The sequence below is a fragment of the Notolepis coatsorum genome, assembly GCF_963971535.1.
Source record: "Notolepis coatsorum genome assembly, chromosome: 15".
Lineage (NCBI taxonomy): Eukaryota > Metazoa > Chordata > Actinopteri > Aulopiformes > Paralepididae > Notolepis > Notolepis coatsorum.
In genome coordinates this window covers 49448618-49472228 of record NC_140179.1, presented here as the reverse complement: position 1 = coordinate 49472228, position 23611 = coordinate 49448618, and the positions used below count along the sequence as shown (strand labels likewise).

General features: G+C 41.7%; 1 protein-coding gene across 1 annotated transcript; it reads right to left on the bottom strand.

The window, feature by feature from the left end:
• Positions 1-2726: 2726 nt before the first annotated feature.
• On the bottom strand, positions 2727-23611 carry LOC311241701 (apoptosis facilitator Bcl-2-like protein 14). The gene is made up of 7 exons (XM_084330582.1): positions 23515-23611; positions 17469-17842; positions 9584-9679; positions 5869-5930; positions 4645-4806; positions 4235-4348; positions 2727-3741 (listed from the first exon to the last, which is right to left on the bottom strand). The coding sequence occupies exons 2-7, from the start codon at positions 17830-17832 to the stop codon at positions 3700-3702; spliced, it is 840 nt and encodes a 279-aa protein (XP_084186708.1). The 5' UTR covers positions 17833-17842; positions 23515-23611; the 3' UTR covers positions 2727-3699.

Below are 23611 nucleotides of genomic sequence, written 5' to 3'. Positions count from 1 at the left end.
TACAATTTGACTCATCTGAATTTCTAACAGTTCACTATCTTGGCTCATTTAAAATATTCCACAACAGTGTCTTCCTGTGCTTCACCCACCTTGCATGTGTTCATCTGCATGACAAATAAAGATCTCTTCTTCGACATGGCAAAAAATATATCTGAACTATCTCTTTTAGGCTAGAATAATGACTCAAAAATACAGACTACATGAGATGTTTATTTAAAAGAGAATCTTCAACATAGGTTTGATATAAAGCATAGGAAAGTGAATTGATCAAATAAGTAAAAAATAAAAAGGTCCCTTTTCAAAAGTTCACACGTATTTTCCCATGTTTCAATACATGCGTCAAGTTTGTTTTCCCTAGAAACATAACAAGAATCTATATTCATAGTAAACGCTGTGCAAAACAATACATGATTTACTGTACATTATTACATGTTGTTACACATATAGAACAGTTTTGAATGACTGAAGAATTACAAGAATTTAATTACTGCACTTCCATAGATAATAGCAGCACCAAAAAAAAATCACTGAGCCATTGTGGAAAATTAAGAGGAATAGTTTGTCGATGTTCACGGCTGTTTATATGAATAAGACATTACACTAGAGGCTTGGTCACATTCGATTTCATCATGGCAGGTTTCTGCACATAATGGGGCAAAGAAAGGATATGATGCTTCTTGGAGTTCAACCAATCATATGGCAGTATGTTCTGTGATCCCTGGTTCTCTGCACGTTGTGAGGCGTAGAAAAAAAACATGGCTGGCAGCCAACAGGTTTAAATACGTTTCTGGCCCCATTTTAAGTGGGAAGTTTGCGATGCCACTGTGGAGTGATTTTCTTTAACTGCTTGGAAATCCCCCCCCAAGCAACAGGTTTACCAAATACTTTTCTGGACACATTTTAAGCGGGAAGTTTGCCACTGTGGAGTGATTTTCTTATCGACCTAGTTTGACAGGACCTAATTTGCATAAATGTGGAACATACTTTTAAAAAAGGTGCTGTACATGGTATTTTTTTGTTTGTTAAAAAATAAATTTTCAAATAGTAGCTCTACTCAGACAGCCATCACTGATATAGTGTTTGGTCAGTAACATGGGTCTTCCTGTCCCTCCGCTCTGCAGTAAACAGAAAATACATTTTCTGATAATCCCGTTCCTACTTTAGCCAATCAGGAGAGAGAACTCCACACTGCATAAAAACTAGTTTTAAGCAAATGTGTCCTTGAAACAAGTAAAATTATCCATCAGTGCAGTAAGCAAATTTGGCTAGGCAAGATTTTTTTTTTTTTTTTACTTTATTTTTTAGCGTTTATCGCTTTTCTGGTCAAGCATGACCGACAGAAACAGGTTGAAAATGGGATGTAGAGCAGGGGAAGACATTCTGAGAAATGACGGCGGGTCCGAGAATCGAACTCGTGTCCCCCAGATCCGTGACGAGCACGGTTTTCCCCGACGCAGAAATAGCGCAGAGATATGCGGTGAGCTACGGGAGCTCCCAAGATTTCTTTTTTTTATCCAATTTTTCGTATCGTCCAATTCAACCCTCCCCTGTCTTTGAACGCCGTTTCATGCCTCCCACAAGCCGGCTGCAATGTGGACTAAGTCATACATAGCATGAGTCCCCTCCGATACTCGAGGTAACAGCAGTCGCATCTTTCCACCTGCGCAGCACGATCTTTCAGCGTCGGGGGTCTGGGCTTTGGAGGGGCCCCGCCACCGTCGCTTCCTGATTCTACTGCGCAGGCGCACCAACCGACCTGTAGGAGTCGCTGTCCACAACGCCCAATCCCCACCCATCAGTTTCCCTCCCCCTAATACTGCCAATGTGTATTAGTACGGACGACCAGCTAAACTGAAAGCAATGTGGAGCGCTGGGCTCGAACAGGGAGATGATCTGTTTGAGCCCAGCCTCTAGTATTCGTGGTGAGCGCCTTGCCCACTGCACCACGTAGCCGCCCGGCTTGGCAAGATTTCTTGAAATAAGTAAAAACATCTAGGGTTCTCACTCCTGATTGGATAAAGTGGGAAGGGTTACCAGAAAATGTATTTTCTGTGTAATGCAGAGTGGAGGAGGGACTGGGAGACCCATGTTACTGACCAAACACTCTATATCAGTGATGGCTGTTGGAGCTATTAAACACTTATTTTAACAAAAAAATACCACAACACTCCCCCCCCCCCACGGGTACGGCATAAGAAAGAGTCATTGAAGTACGGCTGAGTGAAGCTCCTCTGTCCAAATTCTCAAACGCTGCTTTTTTGGAATCGTTTTTTTTTACACTCTCCTCTGCTACACAGCTGACAACTGCGCTCATAGCTCAGCTGCTCACATCGCCGTGCGCAACAGGATGGTGTCGTGTGGTGTTCAGGGCTTCCCCTAAACCAGCGGTTCTCAAACTATGGTTCGCGACCCAAAATGGGGTCATCGGTACGTAGGCATTGGCAAAATAAATAATAAATAAAAAACACCACTTTTTCTTTTTTTGTATATGTCCTGGCAACATATTTTGCCTAAGTATGCCTCGTCTTTTAAATGTGTATTGATAACAGTGCTGTAATTACATTTTCTAATAAATATGCATGATCAAGTTCAACAACGTGTGCTTATATTTTGATTTTTTTTTTTTTTTATTTACTTTTTCTCCTCCTATTTTTCTGTATTTTTCTCCCATCCCAATTTAGTCGTTATGCCAATTCCCCCCTCCCCTTCCTAGTCGTTGCACGCATTTGCCCCCTACTTGCCGGTCTAGGGAGCCCTGAAGTCTATCAGATGCTTCCTCCGATACGTAGGAGACAGCCAGCAGCCTCTTTTCACCTGACAGCGCGGACTCTCATTGGTGAAGTGTAACACGTGGGAGGTCACACTACCTTCACCAGTTCCTTCCCTCGCTGTGCAGGCGCCCTGACCGACCTGTAGGAGTTGCTGTTTACAACGACCAGATTACCACCCACCGGCTTCCCACCCGCTGACACTGCCAATTGTGTCAGTATGACGACCGGCCAAGCCGGAGGCACCGCTGACAGCCGGATTCGATACCAGTGTCTCTGACGCTTAGTCCGCTGCACTACCCGGCCGCCGCCTTTTGATATTCCTTAATTCCACGTTGAAATTACGCGGTACATTAAATAAAATTCCTAAATAAAATGGGGTTGTCGTATAAAAAAGTTTGAGAACCCCTGCCCTAAACAATGGTACTGTATAGGGGCACAGGCACAGCGCCACCATGTGTTTAATAATATAAATAAAAAAGAAAAGTATATAATATTATTGCAGTGAAATTTGGAACTTACCCGGTGTTTGCCATGTTTTTAAGTTGCATGAAATTACAGAAAATAGATTTTTTTTATTGTCAATGTTCATGCAACATTCACTGGTGTTGCATTGTGGTGCTTTTACCAAATGACAGATGCACTCTGGGAGACGTTTGTGAAGTCACTCCGCTATCTCAAAGAAATCTCCTTCAAAATCACATCCAAGAAGCGGTCATTTGATCAGGTGACGTAGAGTAGCCGAGTGATTGGTTGGCATCCAGCCTTCGGTCGGCAGCTCTGTACTAGTATAGAACAGTACGGAGTCGGACACACAGTGAGTAGCTCAGTCACACTGCTCACTGGAAGCCCGTTCATTTTCAAAGCTGAGCAACCTGGAAACGTGGCTGATTAAGGCTTGGTGCTAGGGGTCTGGTGTCGTGCATAGGGTTCAATGCACCTCATCGTCATCCTCACTCTCGAAAGCTTCCTCCTGCAGAGAGAGAGAGAGATAAAGATAAAGAAAGATGCACACAGAGAGAGAGATAAAGACAAAGAAATAGATGCACACGAGAGAGAGATAAAGACAAAGAAAGAGAGATACACACACACGAGAGATGGATAAAGACAAAGAAGATATGCACACACATGAGAGATAGATAAAGACAACGAAGATATGCACACACATGAGATAAAAGAAACACACAGATACTGTAGTGTACACTGTAAAGATATGACTGTCTGAGAGTTAAATCCCTTTTATTGTATTGTCTGTGATCTGATACTCTGTACTGTAATGCTATTTGGAATTATTTGTATATGTAGGAATATTGGAATATATTTTTAAATGTATGCTACTATAATGTTATGTATGCATGCACTGTTTGTTGTGTGTGGACCCCAGGAAGACTAGTTGTTGCTGCGGTGATGACTAATGGGGATCCGTAATAAAGATAAACCCGGGATATTTCTGTGTGTGTACGTACGTATCCCCCCTGCTGTGCGACCCAGGTGGAGAAGTGCTCCTGCAGGTATTTAGCTCCAAACCCCATCAGACGGTTCATAGGGTGCAGGTCCACCGCTGACAGCCGACTGGTGACCTGAAGAGGAGAAACAGAGTGCTTAGCAGCTTTTATTGTGCTTATTATAAAAAATTTATTCAGGAAATCAAATAACTCATTCAGCATGGGGGGGAAAAAGCTTCAAGATCGACTAATCAGAGTGATGGGCAACCCCATTTTATATATATATATATATATATATATATATATATATATATATATATATATATACAAAAAATGACAAAAAATGACACCTATATGCTTATATGAAATGAGAAACAAAGAAACACAACAAAGGAGGATGTGTGAGTTTGAATACAAAGGCTTGTTGTTACCTCGCAGGTCAAGGCAATCTGGGTCTTTGGTGACCCCTGTGACCCCGGAGCTTCGGGGTTAAAGCTTTGGAAGCCAATCCTACTTAGGAAGGCTGACATCAACCTCTCAAAGAAACAGTAGGTCCCAAACAGCTCTCTGGCTAGATGTGCGTCTTTAAGCACCTGGGGTGAGAGATGAGATGAGCTGCAACTTTAATGGCAAAGTTGTCTTTCATACAAGCTTTATTTATTTGTTATTCCTTCACACAGACAAGTGAAAAAAACATTCACATTTTTTTTCCCCGCAAGTAGTGTCTGATATTAGTGAGGTTAATGGCGACACCATATGGACAAAGAAAGAAACTACAACCCCCATTACTCCATTTATACCAACAGAATATAATAATGTAGAATATGTAGTAGAATATGTGTAGTAGTAGTAGAACATTTGTAGAATTAGTAGTAGTAGAATATTTGTAGTAGTAGTAATAATAGTAGAATATGTGTTGTAGTGGTAGTAGTAATAGTAGTAGTAGAATATGTGTCGTAGTCAGCGATGCGTTGCTCATGGGACGAGATTGCACTCCGGGCAACCAAAGTTTTGTGAGCAGAAGCGTGTGCACCGCGCGTGCACACAGGAATGCGCTGCACTCGACTGATGCGCCAACTCGCAGTACACACCTGGCTACTTTGCATATCAATAGCGCCGGTCGTCAGGTGTTACATTCCATTCGTAGAGGCAATTAGGCATTGTTTTTAGTCTGTCCTTATGCGAGGGAACATTTATGCGCATGCGTGGGAGCGCGAGCACACGCCCTGGGAGCGTGCGTGCACGTGGCGTCATTAGCGTGTGTGCAGCCAGTGTTGATAGGAGTATCGCAACACTGGTCGTAGTAGAATACTATTTGTAGTACTGGTAGTAGTAGAATAATATGTGTAGTAGTAGTATATCATTTGTAATATACTGTAGTAGTAGTAGTAATAGTAGTACTAATAATAGTAGTAATATCAATAGTAATAGTAGCAATAGTAACAGTAGTAGTTGTAATAGTAGCTATAATAATAATAATAATAATAATAATAATAATAATAATAATAAATAAATAATAATAATAATAATAATAATAATAATAATAATAATAATAATAATAATAATAATAATAATAATAATAATAATAATAATAATAATAATAATAATAATAATAATAATAATAATAGTAGTAGTATTCAGGCCAATCTTCTTACCTCCTCATTGAATCTGTCTCCTGTCTCTCTCAACAACAGGCCAATTAGTTTCTCCACATCATCTGTAGTGCAACAGGTTAACGGGTATAGAGAGGGTTAAGAGGACATCTGTAGTGTAACAGGTTAACGGGTATAGAGAGGGTTAAGAGGGTATAGAGAGGGTTAAGAGGACATCTGTAGTGTAACAGGTTAACGGGTAGAGAGAGGGTTAAGAGGACATCTGTAGTGTAACAGGTTAACGGGTATAGAGAGGGTTAAGAGGACATCTGTAGTGTAACAGGTTAACGGGTAGAGAGACGGTTAAGAGGACATCTGTAGTGTAACAGGTTAACGGGTAGAGAGACGGTTAAGAGGACATCTGTAGTGTAACAGGTTAACGGGTAGAGAGACGGTTAAGAGGACATCTGTAGTGCAACAGGTTAACGGGTAGGGAGAGGGTTAAGAGGACATCTGTAGTGTAACAGGTTAACGGGTAGATAGAGGGTTAAGAGGACATCTGTAGTGTAACAAGTTAACGGGTAGAGAGGGTTAAGAGGACATCTGTAGTGTAACAGGTAGAGAGACGGTTAAGGGTCATTCTTTTAGATTCAACGCTTTTTCTCCACAATGAGATATGAGATACATTTGTCCATTGATAGAAACAATCTGTCTCTGAAGGAAGAAATAAAGAACAGAAAATAAAGACAGAAGAGAGACAGAGAGAAAGACAGAGACCGAAAGAGAGAGAGACACACAGAGGGAGATAGTGAGAGAGAAAGATAGAGGGAGATTGTAGGAGCCAAATTCTTATACCAGAATAGGGTGCACATTTGATCTTTATTACCTCATTAGATATGTAGTTTATTATCTTCTTTGTGCTTTGGGTTTATTAAATGTGTTTATTATTATATGTCATAATGGAATCCAATATGGAATCTTACCTGGTCTACTCCCCTTTTCCCATATTTCCCCTTACCACTCCTATAATATGACCTTACCACTCCTATAATATGACCTTAACACTCCTATAATATGACCTTACCACTCCTATAATATGACCTTACCACTCCTATAATATGACCTTACCACTCCTATAATATGACCTTACCACTCCTATAATATGACCTTACCACTCCTATAATATGACCTTACCACTCTTATAATATGGCAGGCAGTCTAAGCTCAGGCAGGCCTTGGGTAGAGCGGTGCACTTAATTGTTAGTTTATCTTCATTTACCAAATCCTTTGTTTGTTTTATAGTTATAGCCAGCTACTGGGGCTGTTGTGAAAATAAATACTTTGCTTTAGAATAAATCTTGTTTGTTTTATAAAGTACGTCTGATCTCTATAATCTCTTTTTTTGGACTGCAATTCCGAGCGCGTCTGACTGACTGCCAACATCATACCTGGAGACTCAAGGCAACGTTGGTCCGTAGGATTGCCTTTACATTTGTCCAAAAACTCCACTGGATGAATGCCGACAAGACAATTTATAATAAGCACACTAGGAACAGAGGCAACGTAAATTAATGGATGTTTGTATCGGATCGGCCTAAATAAGCTGTCGTGTCTAAACTGTGGAATGGATTCATGGATGTGATGAACATAAAACGGCTCGGCCGTCTTTATCATTTGAAGCCACATTGAGCTGGTGAACAGGAAAGAGAAGCGGACTCTGTGTGTGTGTCTGTGTGTTGTGTGTGTTTGAGCGAGGATGACTTCTAGAGCAGCATTCGCAAAGTGCGCTGTTTCCCATGTTCAAGCTGCTGCGTTCATAAATTGCACTGATCTGCTATGTTTAAATGGCCTACAATGCTGCTGGTTTAATATCATCTGAAGACATTTTGGTTATCTGCCCACATTATGGAGGAAAGGAAAGTGGTTTCTGTGAGGATCCTTTGCAAACATTTAAAGGATCAAAAAGTGCAAAATTGGGTGCACTTACTAAGAAAAAGAACATGAGAGGGAGATAGAAAGAAGTGGGCGGCTACGTGGCGCAGTGGGCAAGGCGCTCACAACGAATGCTGGAGACTGGGCTCAAACAGGATGCTTCCTGTTCGAGCCCCGCTCTCCACATTGCTTTCAGTTTAGCTGGTCGTCCACAGTAATACACATTGGCCGTATTACGGGGAGGGAAACTGAAGGGTGGGGATCGGGCGTTGTGGACAGCGACTCCTACAGGTCGGTTGATGCGCCTGCGCAGTAGAATCAAGAAGCGACGGGGGCGGGGCCCCTCCAAAGCCCAGACCCTCGACGCTGAAAGATCGAGCCGCGCAGGTGAAAAGATGCGACGGCTGTTACCTCGAGTATCGGAGGGGACTCGTGCTATGTATGACTTAGTCCACATTGCAGCCGGCTTGTGGGAGGCAAGAAACAACGTTCGAAGACAGGGTTGAATTGGACGATATGAAAAATTGGGATGGGAGAAAAATAGAAAATGGGAGAAAAAGTGGATAAAAAAAGGAGAGGGAGATAGAAAGAGAGCGATAGGGGGAGCTCCAGTAGCTCACCACGTACCGCGAGCGCTATTTCAGCGCCGGGGACAACCGTGCTCGTCACGGATCTGGGGTTTAGCGAGTTCGAATCCCGGACTGCAGCCGTGCCTTTCCCAGAGCGTCTTCCCCCCCATCTGAACCCTTTCAGCCTGTTTCTGTCGGTCATCCTTGACCAGAATAAATGCGATAAACGTATAAAAGAGCCAGGGGAATGGCCAAAGTTTAAAAAAAAGAAAGAGAGAGCGATAACCGAACATTCATTACTGATGAAGCAATCACACCTAAGTTTATTCATACATTTTACATTCTAGTTTTTTTTATGTTCAGCAGCATTTAAGTGAATCACTTTGATTAAGTGTTCTAAAATAAGAGAGGAAAAGAGACTAGTTATTTTGTATTACAAGAGACTTTTAAGTTTAAGTCAAGCACTTTGTTATAAGTTAAGATATAAGATATGTTAAAGGAAAACTCCAAAATTTTGGGAAATTAGCTTATTTGCCATCTACCCTGGAGTTAGACAAGAAGATACATACCTTTTTTCTTCTCTGTGCATGCAGTAGGAGTAGGAAGACATTGGGAACTAGGCTAATGGAGGAACCTAATTCCAGTGACTGACGCTAAGCTAGGCTAACGGTGCACGTCTTCCTACTCCTACTGCATGCAGAGAGAAGAAAAAGGTATTTATCTTCTTGTCTAACTCCAGGGTTCCCAAAATGTTGGTGTTAAGATACATACCTTTTTCTTCTCTGTGCATGCAGTAGGAGTAGGAAGACACGCACCGTTAGCCTAGCTTAGCGTCAGTCACTGGAAGTAGGTTCCTCCATTAGCCTAGTTCCCAATGTCTTCCTACTCCTACTGCATGCACAGAGAAGAAACATTTATGTATCGTCTTGTCTAACTCCAGGGTAGACCAAAATGTTGGAGTTTTCCATTAAGTCAAGCACATTGATATATGTGTTATGTTGTCCGTTTAAGAAAGTGCAATAAATGTTTTTATAAAGTTATAATAAAAAAGAATCGTGAGAAAATCGTGATCTCAATTCTTAGGGAGGAAAATCGTGATTCACATTTTAGCAAGAATCGCCCAGCCCTAGGGGACATAGAGAGAAAGACCGATAGGGGGACAGAGAGAGAAAGACAGATAGGGGGACAGAGAGAGAAAGACAGATAGGGGGACAGAGAGAGAAAGACAGATAGGGGGACAGAGAGAGAAAGACGAGCAAGAGAGATAGAGGTCTTACCTTCCTGTCCATCAGACTCTATGTCCGAAGGAGAGAATTCAACACCATCAGCCATCTTAGTCAGTCTGCAGGCCACCTTCTCCATTCCTCCAACATCTGGAGATAGAGATAGAGAGAGAGAGAGAGAGAGAGAGAGAGAGAACATAAACCTATACCACTAGGTACTAGGGGTGGGGGGAGAAATCGATACGTAGTAGTATCGCGATACTGTATCGATACAGGGATGCCAAGTATCGATATTTAATTACCGTATTCATAAAAAAAATCTAATTTTTTTTTGTATAAGGAAGTTGCATTGTTCATTTCAATACCTGTAATGGTACAGTAGTACACACACACACGCATTCAGTTAAGTTGGAATATGACTAATACAAACAGTTCAGTTTGTCAGGTACATGCAACACAGATTACAGTGTTTACATCTGTCTGCTTGAGAAAATACCATGTGCTGCAATAAAAATGATTGAAGTGAGATGAACAGACTGAACTTTATTTTATTAGATAAAACATGTTGACAACGTTTTACTTTGCAGTTGAAAAAAGGTAATAAATAAAATTATCAAAAAAAGAAAAAAAGAAAAAACGCAATATTAAAAGGGGAACTATTTTACTATTTCTTTCACTATTTGGGCACTTTTACACAATTCCTGTGAGTCTATGGAACACCTCTGTAAACAGCATTTTTCTACCTCAAGATCTTAAGCCGTTTTGAGCCTGGGCTCCAACCACTGTGTGCAGCTCATCATGAGCCTGATGCCACACAGCCACATTATCATGCAGCTGAGTCTCTCTGACATCACAAATCAGCACATTTTCAGATGACTCAGTTCAGTGAGGGTGAATATTGTGAGAGGAGAATTGGAAGAATGCACCAATATGAGAATTAGAGACATAGATCATATTAATATAAGTTCACATAGCTAGGAAACAATGCTAAACACTCAAAAAGGCCATTTATAAGATAGTTCCCCTTTAATATCGCAATACTAGCGTATCACGCAGTGTTCATTTTGTCAATGAAAATTATGACGAAAGATCTTAGTCAACGAAGGTTTTATTCATGACGACAACGAGACGTGACGTCACGTTATTGAAGACCACGTGACGCTAACGTGACTAAATAAATAGTTAATTAAATAACGTTGACCACATCTGAGGACACAAAAATGTGATTTACAAAAACCAGGACAACATTTCTCTTCATGTATGTTGATATTGTTGACTAAAACAAGACGAGACAAAATAATTATAACTTTTCGAATAATTCATTATTATTTCAGTATTTCCGTTTCCGGCTGTGACTGCAGCCAAAGCAGCGCGTGGGCTTTGGTTCATTCTTTCCCTCACACAGCAGCACAAGCACAGAGGTCGAAAGCCCAGTAGGTGGCATACTAGCATTATCAAATAGCTCAGTCAGACAATGGCGGCCGCGGGCCAACAGCAACAGGGTGAGGCCGAGGGCCGAAGAAAACGAAGACCAGACCTCTGGGCATACTTTAGATATATAGAGCTCGAAGGAGCTACAGAATGCATCGTTGAAAAAAGTGAAACACGAGGAGAGCCCGCTCAGCCCGGGGAGAAATGTGGTCATCGAATTAAGGTGGAAAAACACCACTAATCTCAAACGACATCTCAAGACCTTTCACAAGGAAATCCAGGTAAATGTAAAAATGCATTAGCACCATATGACTGAGTGAATTTGTATGGACTAGTATATCATGGAGCCATTTGTGGTGGATTAGCCTGTCTGTTGCTAGCTACTAGCTAGCCGCCTGATGCTAACGCTAGCCACGTGCCGGCTCACAGGGCCCGGGGTTGGCTCACAAAGTATAAGTACGCTTAAACCTAGCTAACGTACATCCTGTGACTGAGCCAGATGGACACAATTAATGACCAACAGATTGATTAACAGTAGCCTAGGGTGTGACAATGTATCGAAATGCATAGATCCTAAGGTGACAATTCAACTGCATCGATTTGAAAATGTTAGAATCTATTAGAATCGCAATTTTAATGTGTGCAGTAGTGCTGCTGTTATTCTCAATGTCCGTTACAGCCAACACTATGCCATACGCTACTGCATCAACGTTATGATTAACAAAGGCATACGTAACGTTGTGTGGCATTAACACATATATTACACTTTAATTTACTAGTTACTACTATTAGTTACTTTATTAATTCGTATCTTTGTGAGGTTACGGTTATAATTTACATTACATTTAAAAGATACAAAGCTATATTTTTTAAAGCTGCATTTTTTTTATACATTAGAGGTATTATTTAGAACATGAATTCATATTTAGTAAGGGAAGGGATCGTTATCACCATCGATATTGGCTTTTTTACCGATATAGTCCAACTCTTAATTTCCGATACCGATAGCAACCGATATCACATTTTAATGCCGATATCGGCCGATAATATCGGTAGGCCGATAATATCGGACATAGTTTCTATAGAAATGAAGAAAAAAAAAATTTAAAAGAAAAAAGAAAAAGAAAATTGAAAACAGATACCGATATTTTCCGATATCACATTTTAATGCCGATATCGGCCGATAATATCGGTAGGCCGATAATATCGGACATCCCTATACATAACGCTTATATTGAAACACGTTGACATTAGGGCCGTTCTTTCAACCTAAAAGTGCACTTTCTTCAACCTCGCACCTAAATGCCTTAGCAACCCGTGTTACCAAGTAAACAAATCACAGAACGATAGCTAGTTAGCCAGCCAGGTACCGACGTTAGCTCTCAGAACGATTAGCCACGTTAGTTAGCCAGCAACCAGCCAGGCAGAGACGTTAGCTCTCAGAACGATTAGCCACGGTAGTTAGCCAGCAACCAGCCAGGTACCGACGTTAGCTCTCAGAATGATTAGCCACGTTAGTTAGCCAGCAACCAGCCAGGCAGAGACGTTAGCTCTCAGAACGATTAGCCACGTTAGTTAGCCAGCAACCAGCCAGGTACCGACGTTAGCTCTCAGAACAATTAGCCACGTTAGTTAGCCAGCAACCAGCCAGGCAGAGACGTTAGCTCCCGGAACGATTAGCCACGTTAGTTAGCCAGCAACCAGCCAGGCAGACGTTAGCTCCCGGAACGATTAGCCACGTTAGTTAGTACAGTCATACCGCCCAAGCCTACTGGGCGCATAATGTGTCTTATTAAGTTATTTCTCCATTCACAGATCGACAGTGCACCCTTCCTGTGTATTACTTGTGCCGCAGACTCAGATTCCCCTAGGTTAAAAAATAAATACGCAATTTAAATCAGAATATGTTCCATGTTGACTATTTCTGACAAGTTTTTTTCCATTAACTAAAAATAGACAAAAATGCTCAAGACATTTAGTTGACTAAAACTGACTAAAACGAAAAATAAATTAAAATGACTAAATATTAGGGGTAGGGATGCACGATAATTATCGGGCCAATAATTATCGGGCCGATAAGCAATTATGACGATAAACCCGATAACGTTATTAATAGCTCCGATAATATATAATAAATTTTTTGGTTAAAAGAAATCCGTTGTGGGTGGATTTGGATGAAGGGCGCTTGTTTTTATTATAGCCTCCTCCCGTTTTGCCAGTACTGTGGTATGACTGACAGCGTGTGGTTTAGGAACAGGGAGTTTTACACAAATCCAGCGCTCCCTTTCCTGGCTGTGACGTAGTCACGTTACATTCGGAGACAGACAGTCGATCTGCCAATTACGTCCCTCCGCTTGCACCCACCTCTTCTTCTTACCACCAATCAGAAGCTCTCGTTCGTTTATTTACCTCCGGATTGTCAGCCATTATTCTACTCGGAGCTATAACGTTAGCTGCTCCCCGCCAGCCACATTGACAAGTACCAGCGCTTATACATTACTGGCAAATGTCTTGTTGCACTTGTGGCAACGAGCGTTGTCAGCATCGACTTTAGTAAAATAGACCCAGACTTTTTTTGAGGAATTTAAACGTTGCAAACTAATCTTGTTGGCCGTTTTCTATCTCTCCTCCCTCGGTCTCTCTCTGCCTGCGCGAGCCGGCTGTGCTCTTACACACACTCACTCACACACGCGCACACACGGGTGCTGTCGAGAGCAGAGCTGTGTGTGTGTGAGTGAGTGTGTGTAAGAGCACAGCCCGCTCGCGCAGGCAGAGAGAGACCGAGGGAGGAGAGATAGAAAACGGCCAACAAGATTAGTTTGCGACGTTTAAATTCCTCAAAAATAAAAACTCCATAATTTCTCGAGTACCGATAGCAGTACCGCTACTAAAAAAATAATAATAATTGATTAAAAAAAAAATATATACATTTAAAAAAAAATTATAATACAATAAATATCGGTTATCGATATCGGTTATCGGCTTGAGGAGCATAAAGTTATCGATATCGGTATCGGTGTCAAAATCAATATCGTGCATCCCTAATTAGGGGTGCATGATATTGATTTTCTTTACCCCGATATCGATAACTTTCTTCTCCTCATGGTCGATACTGATAATATATATATATTTATTGTATTATAATTATTTTTTAATGTATATTCCTGTAGTTTTGACCTAACAAGATTTATCATGACATGAGCGTTACTACTATGAACAAAACAAAGCCAAGAGAACAGTTTTGACTCTTCAAATAAAGTGACTATTTATTTTTCCAAATAAATATAATTTTAGTCAATCACAAAATTCACAATCCATCAATGTCATTAACAATGTGTTTCCCTGAACAATGAGTGAACAAAAAACCAACAGGTATTGTGCTTTGTCACCGTCAGCAGATAAAACATTTGACGCTATAGGAGAGGAGACTGTTGTGGTCTTGGTCCATGAAACTATTACTTGGCACTTATAGGACAGCACGCCTCAAAAAGAATTTAATATAGGGATGCCCCGATCGATCGGCCAGCGATCGGTATCGGCCGATATTCAGTATAAATATGAGATCGGTGAATTCCGATAATGCTTTATTTTCGCCAATCGTGAAAACCGATCGAAAAACATGATCCAATTCTTAGCGGAGATCTCACTCGCTGACTTCAGTCTCAGACACACAGGACCTGCAAACTGCCGCTCCTCCTCCTCCTCCTCCCTTACCCGTGTAAACAAGCTTCGGCAATAGTCTGCTCTAGTGCATGCAACCTCTGTGAGCTAACGTTAGCTACCGTTACTGTTTAAACAAAATTACCCAGTCAACTATTCACTTTTAGTTTACATTGTCTAACGGTATCTAGCCGGCTAGCTACTGATAGCTCCTGATATCAACAAATGCTCCAGCAATAGTCTAGTAGTGCATGATAGCTCACGTTAGCTCACGTTAACTCACTGTTCAAAACGAAATGTCCCATTAAACTAAATAGTTCACTGAGGCGTGTCTTAACGTTATCTAGCCGGCTAGCAGTAGCTACAGATAGCTCCTGATAGCAATGTCTTGTAACATTGATTCGATGCATATTCGAGCCCCGGCTTGCATCTCAGTCACGAAAGGGGCTAGCTGAGGGAGTAGGGTATATCTGCAGAGCCGCAGATATACCCTTCTGAGGGCATGCTGAATGTGATTTGACCAAAGCAGAGTATACACACAGACAGTGGAGATAGCGAGCATTTTGACTTGTTGCGTGGTGGCGATGTCTCGCAGATAATACAACTACAAGTATAATTATATAATATATATATTTTATAAAAAAAAATCAAAAAAGTATATATATTTTTTTTATTTATTTTTTTATAAAACCAAAAACGATCGGTATCGGATCGGTATCGGCCGATATGGCTCAAGACCTATTGATTCCATTCTCGAGTTACAAGACGAAACATCCGGCGAGCGTCATTTGACAAGCCCTGACCACAAATTACTGATGTGATGACACATTTCATTGCAAGTTTGAAAGAGAACTTTGCTGGTCGATTGGATGGACTTACTCTGCCCACAGAGGTGATGGGCTTTGCCAGAGACCCGTTCACTGTTGCAACAGAAGGGGACTTTTCCTCCAAAGCAAAAGGAAGTGGTCCCTTCCATCGATGTGGGGAAATTCGTAGGGATCGTTGTGCTGAGTATGTTTGGATCAACATACATTGACATGTGAATCAAGCTTTTCACAAATGAACTCAATAAAAAAGCAACTCTAGCAGGCGGCTGGGTGGCGTAGCGGAGATTACGCTCGTCACCAATGCAAGAGACTCCAGTCTCGACTCCCCGAGTCGGCATTGCCTGCGGCTTGGGCCAGTCGTCATACTATCTCAATTGACAGAGGTAGCGGGTGGAAAGTCGATGGGTGGGGATTGGACGTTGTGGACAGTGACTCCTACAGGTCGGTTGGGTGACGCCTGTACAGCAGAGACAGGAAGTATCGGGGGCAGCGTGAGCCTCCCACGCGTTACTCCTCGCCACTGAGAGTCCGCGCTGTCTGGTGAAAAGATGCGACAGGCTGCCTCCTCGTGTACCGGAGGGGACACGTGATGCAAGGCTTCTATCCTCACTACAGCCGACCAGTGGGAGGCATAGTCTAGCAACGTTCAAGACAGGGGAGGGGAGAATTGGCGATACGAAATTGGGATGGGAGAAAAATAGAACAACAAGGAGAAAAAGTGGATCCAAATTTTTTTATAAAAAAGCAACTCTTGTTGCACTCTTCACCAATGCCTTCGGATTGCGTTGACAATATCTTACGAGCCAAAAGTCACTGCTCTCGTTCAGAACACAATATATCACTTCTCCCACTAAGAAAGTCATGGCAGCAGGTAGGCTACTCTTTGTTGTATTTTTATTTTATTATTTTAGAAATGCATCCGACATTTTTCTTTTTTTAAACCTGCAGTTAACTGTACATTAGGGCTGCAACTAATGACTATTTTGGTAGTCGACTAATCTGTAGATTATTTTTTCGATTAGTCGACTAATCGAAAAACAATTATATAAAAAAAAAAAAAATTTGCACTACCCATCTTTGTGAAAGTGGCTTCTCAGCTCTGGTCCAGCTGAAGACAGAGCAGAGGAACAGATTGGACATTGAGCATGACCTCAAAGACTCTTGTCAGGACCAAACAACATCCCCAGTTATCCCATTAGTTCCCCCAAACTTACTGTCGGTCTGTTATGTTAAGCTAAGAAGTCTTCAGCTGGCTGGACCAGAGCTGAGAAGCCACTTTCACAAAGATAGGTAGTGCAAAATTCCTCATCAACGATTTTTTATAATCGACATAGTCGATTATGTCGACTAATCGTTGCAGCCCTACTGTACATATCAACATAGTAGTGTGGGATGTGTAAACAAGGGTATGCCTAATCACACATGTCCTGGTGATTTAAAACAAACGAATTTGTTATATTCCTTCAGTGTGCAGTAGGAGGCGTTGTGTTATGCCTGTGTGTGTTATTGTTTACCGTTATTGCCACTTGTTATGGTTCTGTGTAGGGATGTCCGATATTATCGGCCTACCAATATTATCGGCCGATATTGGCATTAAAATGTGATATCGGAAAATATCGGTATTCCAATTTTATTTTATTTTTCTTTACATTTCTATAACCTTTATTTAGCCAGGCAAGCAAGTAAGAACAAATTCTGATTTTATTTGTTGTCAAAAGTATGCATAATGTTGTGTTAATTCCACAACAAGACATATGTAATGTTAATTAATACCTGAAATTATTCAGTTTTTTTTTGGGGGGGGGGACCCTGCATATATCGGTATCGGTTGATATCGGTATCGGAAATTAAGAGTTGGACAATATCGGTATATCGGTAAAAAGGCCAATATCGAGCATCCCTAGTTCTGTGCAATGATAGCTCTTTTTGAATCCGTTTCTGCACTTTGATGTGCCTGGGTCAGATATGTGACCAAAAATATTGTTTTATTTCAAAAAAAATATTTCTGAACTGGTACTCACCATATGCCTGACCCATGGTCCTGAAGCAACCGCCAGAGTCTGGCTCTCCACACTCCTCCTCTTCCTCCTTGTCTCTGACACAGCTGCAAAACCTGAGTCTCTCCTTCAAACCCTTCTTCTTCTTCTTCTTCTTCTCTTGGTCAGTCTCTCTGCCGCTTGTACCTGCGCCCCGCTGCCGAGCACTCAGGCCGCCCGGGGCAGCTAGCCGGACGTCCCCGGGTCTCCTCCGCTGTGCGTAGCTCATCATGAGCCTGAACTCCACCGTGTCCTCCATGTCGCAGGTCGGCTGGACATCGGGGTCACTGGTCGTGCAGCCTTTGCCGGTGGCCGCGGAGGCGTTGCCGTTTGCGTATCCGTTGGCCATGGCTGGTCTGCTGCAACACAGAACATCTGGTCAGACACAAGCCCTTTCTACACACACACACACACCATTGTTGCGTGTACAATGTAGTCCATCTACTTAACCCCTCAAGCCTGAGCGGTCCGGTACCGGACCGAGAATAATTTCACGCCATAAATAGATCAATAAAGTTAATATCTCGGCACATCCCCATGGAAACCGGATGAATTAGACGGAAATAAAAGGAAGCCGTCATACGTGTGTAGTCCTATGAAAGAAGAGACACATGGCTTTCAAATTTCATAAAACGACACTTCCCAGCTCACGCCAGCCCCTGTCAATCATCTGACTTCCAGTGTGAACTTTAATTTTTTTACGTTATTTCGGGATCATATCTCACGGGTCGAACAAACCTGAACGCTATTGCCATAAAATAGAACGTAGTTCGTTTCTTTGAACGTCTAAAAAAAAACGTGTGGCAATCTGATGAAAGTTTCAAGTTTCTTTAGTTTCAAGTTTCTTTAATAGTTGTCATACAGAAGTACAGAATACTTTCATACAAAATGCTTCTTACTGTTACGCTCCAGAGACTGTGCTAGACAAGATAGTATCAAATAACATAGTATAGCATGTAATTTAGAAGAAGAAAATGAGGTCACAGTGTTCGGTATAGACATATGTACAATGTTCTGAGTTACCATATAATATACAATACTATGCAGTGTACTAATGTACAGTACTATATAGTGCAAAGCAGAAATGGGATGAGGTACAATTTACAGTAAGGTGTACGAGTTGTAGTGCAATCCTTCATCAATAAATATAAAGTGTGGGGAGTGGGTGCTACAGTGTGTTTGTTTAAAGTGGGTGTGTGCTATAAAGTGTGTGGAGTGGGTGCTACAGTGTGTTTGTTTAAAGTGAGTGTGTGCGTGTGGATGTGTGTGCTATGTGCGTTTGGTGGTTGTTGTTGTGTAGTGTTCTCGTTTAGCAGCCTGATGGCCTGGGGATAGAAGCTTCTTCTGAGTCTTTCTGTGCTCGCCTTGAGACTCCGGTATCGCTTGCCTGACCGCAGCAGTTCAAAGAGGCAGTTGTTCGGGTGACTGGAGTCTTTAATGATTCTCTTAGCCTTGCCCTTGCAACGCTTGTTGTAAATGTTCTGGAGGGTGGGGAGCCCCCCTCCAATTGTGCGTTCGGCTGAACGTGTCACTCTTTGTAGTCTGCTTCGGTCTTGTGCAGTGCTATTCCCAAACCAGGAGGTGATGTTGCCGGTCAAGATGCTCTCTATTGTACATGAGTAGAAGTTCTTAAGGATCTTCTGACTGACTTGGAACTTCCTTAGGCGCCTGAGGAAGTAGAGGCGTTGTCGTGCCTTCTTCACAACACTGTCAATGTGTGTGGTCCATGTCAAGTCCTCGGATATGTAGGCTCCGAGGTACTTAAAGCTGTTGACTCTCTCAACCGGTGCCCCGTCGATGCTGAGGGGGCTGTAGTCCTTGACCCCCGACCTCCTGAAGTCCACAATCATCTCCTTTGTTTTGCTGACGTTCAGGGAGAGGCTGTTTTCCTGGCACCATCCCGCCAGGACCTTGACCTCTTCCAGGTAGGCCCTCTCGTCGTTGGCAGAGATCAGGCCCACCACCACTGTGTCGTCAGCAAATTTGATGATTGTATTGCTACTCCGCTGAGCCACACAGTCGTGTGTGTACAGGGAGTAGAGGAGGGGACTCAGAACACAGCCCTGGGGGGCCCCTATGTTGAGGGTGATGGATGAGGAGGTGCAGTTGCCTGCTCTCACCACCTGGGGTCTGCCAGTCAGGAAGTCCAAGACCCACTGGCAGAGGTCATAGTTCAAGCCCAGGTCCCTGAGCTTGGCTATGAGTATGGAGGGGACTATGGTATTGAATGCCGAGCTGTAGTCGATGAATAGCATTCTCACATAGTTCCCCTGCCTCTTGTCCAGGTGTGATGCTGCTGTGTGCAGCACATGGGCTATGGCGTCCTCCGTGGACCTGTTGGGGCGGTATGCAAATTGCAGGGGGTCCATGTTGATGGGGAGGGAGGAGCAGATGTAGCCCTTTACTAGCTTCTCAAAGCACTTCATGGCTATGGAGGTGAGAGCTACAGGGCGGTAGTCGTTGAGGCAAGCAGGCTTGGATTTTTTGGGTACAGGGATAATAGTGGACTTCTTCAGGCAGGTGGGGATGACAGCCTGTTCTAAGGACAGGTTAAATATGTCAGTGAATACTGGGGCCAGTTGGTCGGCACAGACTTTTAGGACGCGGCCGGGGATGCCGTCCGGACCTGCTGCCTTCCTGATATTCACTTTTTTAAAGGTCCGCCTCACCTCATGCTCTGTTACCCTGAACACTGCGCCTCCATCAGCAGCCGACCCCCCCCCCCCCCCCCCCATTGCCGTGGCTTGTGAGCTGGTGTTGTTATTACCAGCATCAAACCTTGCATAGAAGGTATTGAGGTCATTTGCTAAGGAGATGTCACTGTTCAGTTTGAGGGAGGCGCCTTTGTAGTCTGTCATCGTTTTGAGCCCCTGCCACATAGCTCTAGAGTCAGCTTGTTCAAACTGGAGTTCAATTTTAAGATGGTGGAGCTATTTACATAGCATAGTAACTGTACAGTAGATTTCATTCACGGTTTTTGCTAAATCCAGATTGAACTCCGCCATTGGAAAAAGGAGATTTGGCCCGATCCATAGATGTGTGGTTTGGCCATAATAAAGTAATTTATAGGCCTGATATTCTATATTCACATTTAAAATTGCATGTGTCCGGATGGCAAAATAATAGAAACAATGCTGTAAATCATCTGCCCTTTATTCATTTGCTTAGGTACACTTGAAGGTCTCAAGAAGGTGCTGAATGAGCTCAGTAGCCATTTTTTAAGATGAGAAAAGAAAGAACAAGAAAATGTATATTCTCCTTTGGTTCATTACAATTTACTCAAGCCTAGTAACAGACACAATATCTCTGACACTGGGAATACATTCCCTGAGATCCATAGATGTCCCTATAGATACCAAGAACATGCAAATGGGCCTTGTAGAAGTGGAGCAATCTTTCATTTACATAGGCATGTATTTTTTGCCGAATTTTCTGAAAATATGGCTAGGGCTTAAGAGGTTAAAATGGCCACTTCACCAAAAAACGATCCCAATTTATTTTGCACATGAACTCACACACATCGAAAAATAAAGTTAGACCGTTATTGACAGTAAATTTGTTTGAATATGGCCACCAGTGATGGGACAAACTTGTGTTGTGTTAATTACAGCACCATGAAACGATGTAGATGAATAGCAGAAATACCTCGTCTTATTATAGGGACTGCTGCCTTGTAATTTCATTGAGTTGTAATCAACACAACACAAGGATTCAATAACTCTTACAAATGTATTGTTAACACAGCTATTACTAATAACATTAACGTTTAAATACAATGTGAGTGGCCTTCTTGAAATGACATAATGATGGTGAGGCTTGAACTGGGGGTTTGATTGATTGAAAACTTTATTAACAGATTGCAGAATGGGTACAGTACACAGTACAGCTCAATGCATACAATTGTTAAGGGGATGCAGACCAGAGAAAGACTTTCGTCTTGTTTACATCAGGGTCCCCCATTTTCAATTCATCATAACATATATGACACTCACGACATACAGATAGACAGTAGGCCTACTGCTACATCTATACATTTATGACATACCAGATTTGCAAATACAGTACTGTTTGTGATACAAAAAGTGTCCAGAAAAGAGTGTATATACATTTGACGTAGAAACTGTACATTGGAGGAGGTTGGGTAGGTGGGGTGGGGTTGGGTGGGGGAACTGTACATTGGAGGTGGGGTGGGTAGGGGGTGGGTGGGGGACACTGTACATTGGAATACTGACAAAGCCATACTTGGGCATTTACTGTACAACTGGGTTAGGAGGGAGCATGTCTATGTTCCCCGGGTCCAATAGATAGTCAGACCACCAGCCCTGATTCCAAACTCTAACCTTAACCAACTTCGAAAGAGGGCCTAAGCTTAACCAGTTCGAAACAAGGCGGACATTAATAATTAATAAAATAATAAAAATTAATAAAATTGTCAATCAATCAATCGGGGAACATAGGACCCGGGGAACATGGGACCCGGGGAACATAGGGATGACACCGGTTAGGACATTGGGCCAGTTTCGAATTGCAGGTTGAGACATCATACCAAAGTTTGGACTAGGAACTCTGAATTGATGATATACATTTATATTTTACATTTAGCTGACACTTTTAGTTTGATCCAAAGCCACTTACACGTTTCTGTACAAGAAGTCAGCAGGCGCGGGGTACGACTGTGGGTGCTACAGTCTTGAGTGCATAGTAGTATAGACATATTAGCATAGTATGTAGTAGTATAGGCTAGGTAGATTACTTAGTAGTAAAATCCATAATAGTAAAAGACAATACAAACAGTTTTATTTTATTTTTCCTAGTCGGAATTTCCGACCCCCGAGTTTAAAATCGAAAGCAGAGGACATGCCGAGGCATGTTCCCAACACACACGGACATGCGCGCGCACAATATGTAGTAAAACATCCTTTCGTAATTTCTGAAAATACATTTATGACATATCCTATTTTAGTAAAAGTAAAGCACACGTTATTCAAATAAGCTAAATACCATAATAATCCACATCTGTCTGTATACCTGCATATAATAATTTTTATATAGTACTTAATCTACTAGTAGTAGTTACGCAGCTGGCCAGTACGATGTACTACTACTGTCTGTATCACACACTGTACAATAATACTATAACATTGTACACTGATTAGCCCTATTACTCAGTAGTACCATTTATATATTTTATACCCAGTTTAAATCACTTGTTGTACGTTAAGTTTGCACTCTGGTTGTTAGACAGACTTATTTTCGTTGTACTGTACTTGTGCTGTATGATGACAATGCATTTGAATCTAATCTAAAAGATCATTAACTTTCGTTTTGTTGTGTTCAATTTGTATTCAATCAGCGTCACTCAATGGGCGGTGACTGTAAATCGGCGCTCAACTTGAATTAGAAGTCAAGTAAAGTAGCTCAACAACAACTGCACTGGAAAACATCCGTTTATCAGCTCACTAATTTGTATCATGTGTAACTTACCAGCAGTTAAATCAACAACACACGTGTATCCCATCAACTGCAGCAGCTCTCACCAGGTATAAAAACAAGTTCACAAGTGTAACACGAAAACAACGTATTTACATTTAAACAGGAATTCGAAAAGTATATTTGATTTTGATTTGAAATCTTTATTTCGAACATGTAAATGAATACAAACAAAAGAATAACTAAACAAAAGCAAAACATAACTCAATTTACATGTTCGAAAAGGAGTAGTAAGAAGTATACACTTATTTAATCCTACCCATTTCCACTACTCAAATGAGTGTACTAATTTAAAACATTTAAAAAAAATATATATATATATATATATGCAAAACAAAAAAACAAAAACTATTATGTAAAACATGAAAGTAATAAAATAAAAATGTAAACACACGTGAATATCAAGTATATCCTTCTCAATAAGCTCAAATGCCTTCGCCTCTTCGTCTGCTGACGACACCAATCGCATTTAGTTTTAATAATAATAATAATCGTATTTATTTTTAAAGAGGTAATAATATTTTTTAGCCAGCATACTTACATCGTCACTGCTGGATCGGTATAGTTGCCGAAGTGAAGAAATAAAAAGGATCCCGTTTCTTTAAGTTTACAAACTCATTCCCTTCTCTCGCTCCACA

What these genes read in the sequence shown, in the direction of transcription:
- LOC311241701 (XM_084330582.1), bottom strand. Translation starts at nt 17,832, where the DNA reads ATGGCCAACGGATACGCAAACGGCAACGCCTCCGCGGCCACCGGCAAA. An exon ending in GACCATGGGTCAGGCATATG is followed by an intron (nt 9,680 to 17,468) that starts GTGAGTACCAGT and finishes CTCTATCTCCAG; the next exon opens with ATGTTGGAGGAATGGAGAAG. An exon ending in TCGCACAGCAGGGGGGATAC is followed by an intron (nt 3,742 to 4,234) that starts GTACGTACACAC and finishes CTCTCTCTGCAG; the next exon opens with GAGGAAGCTTTCGAGAGTGA.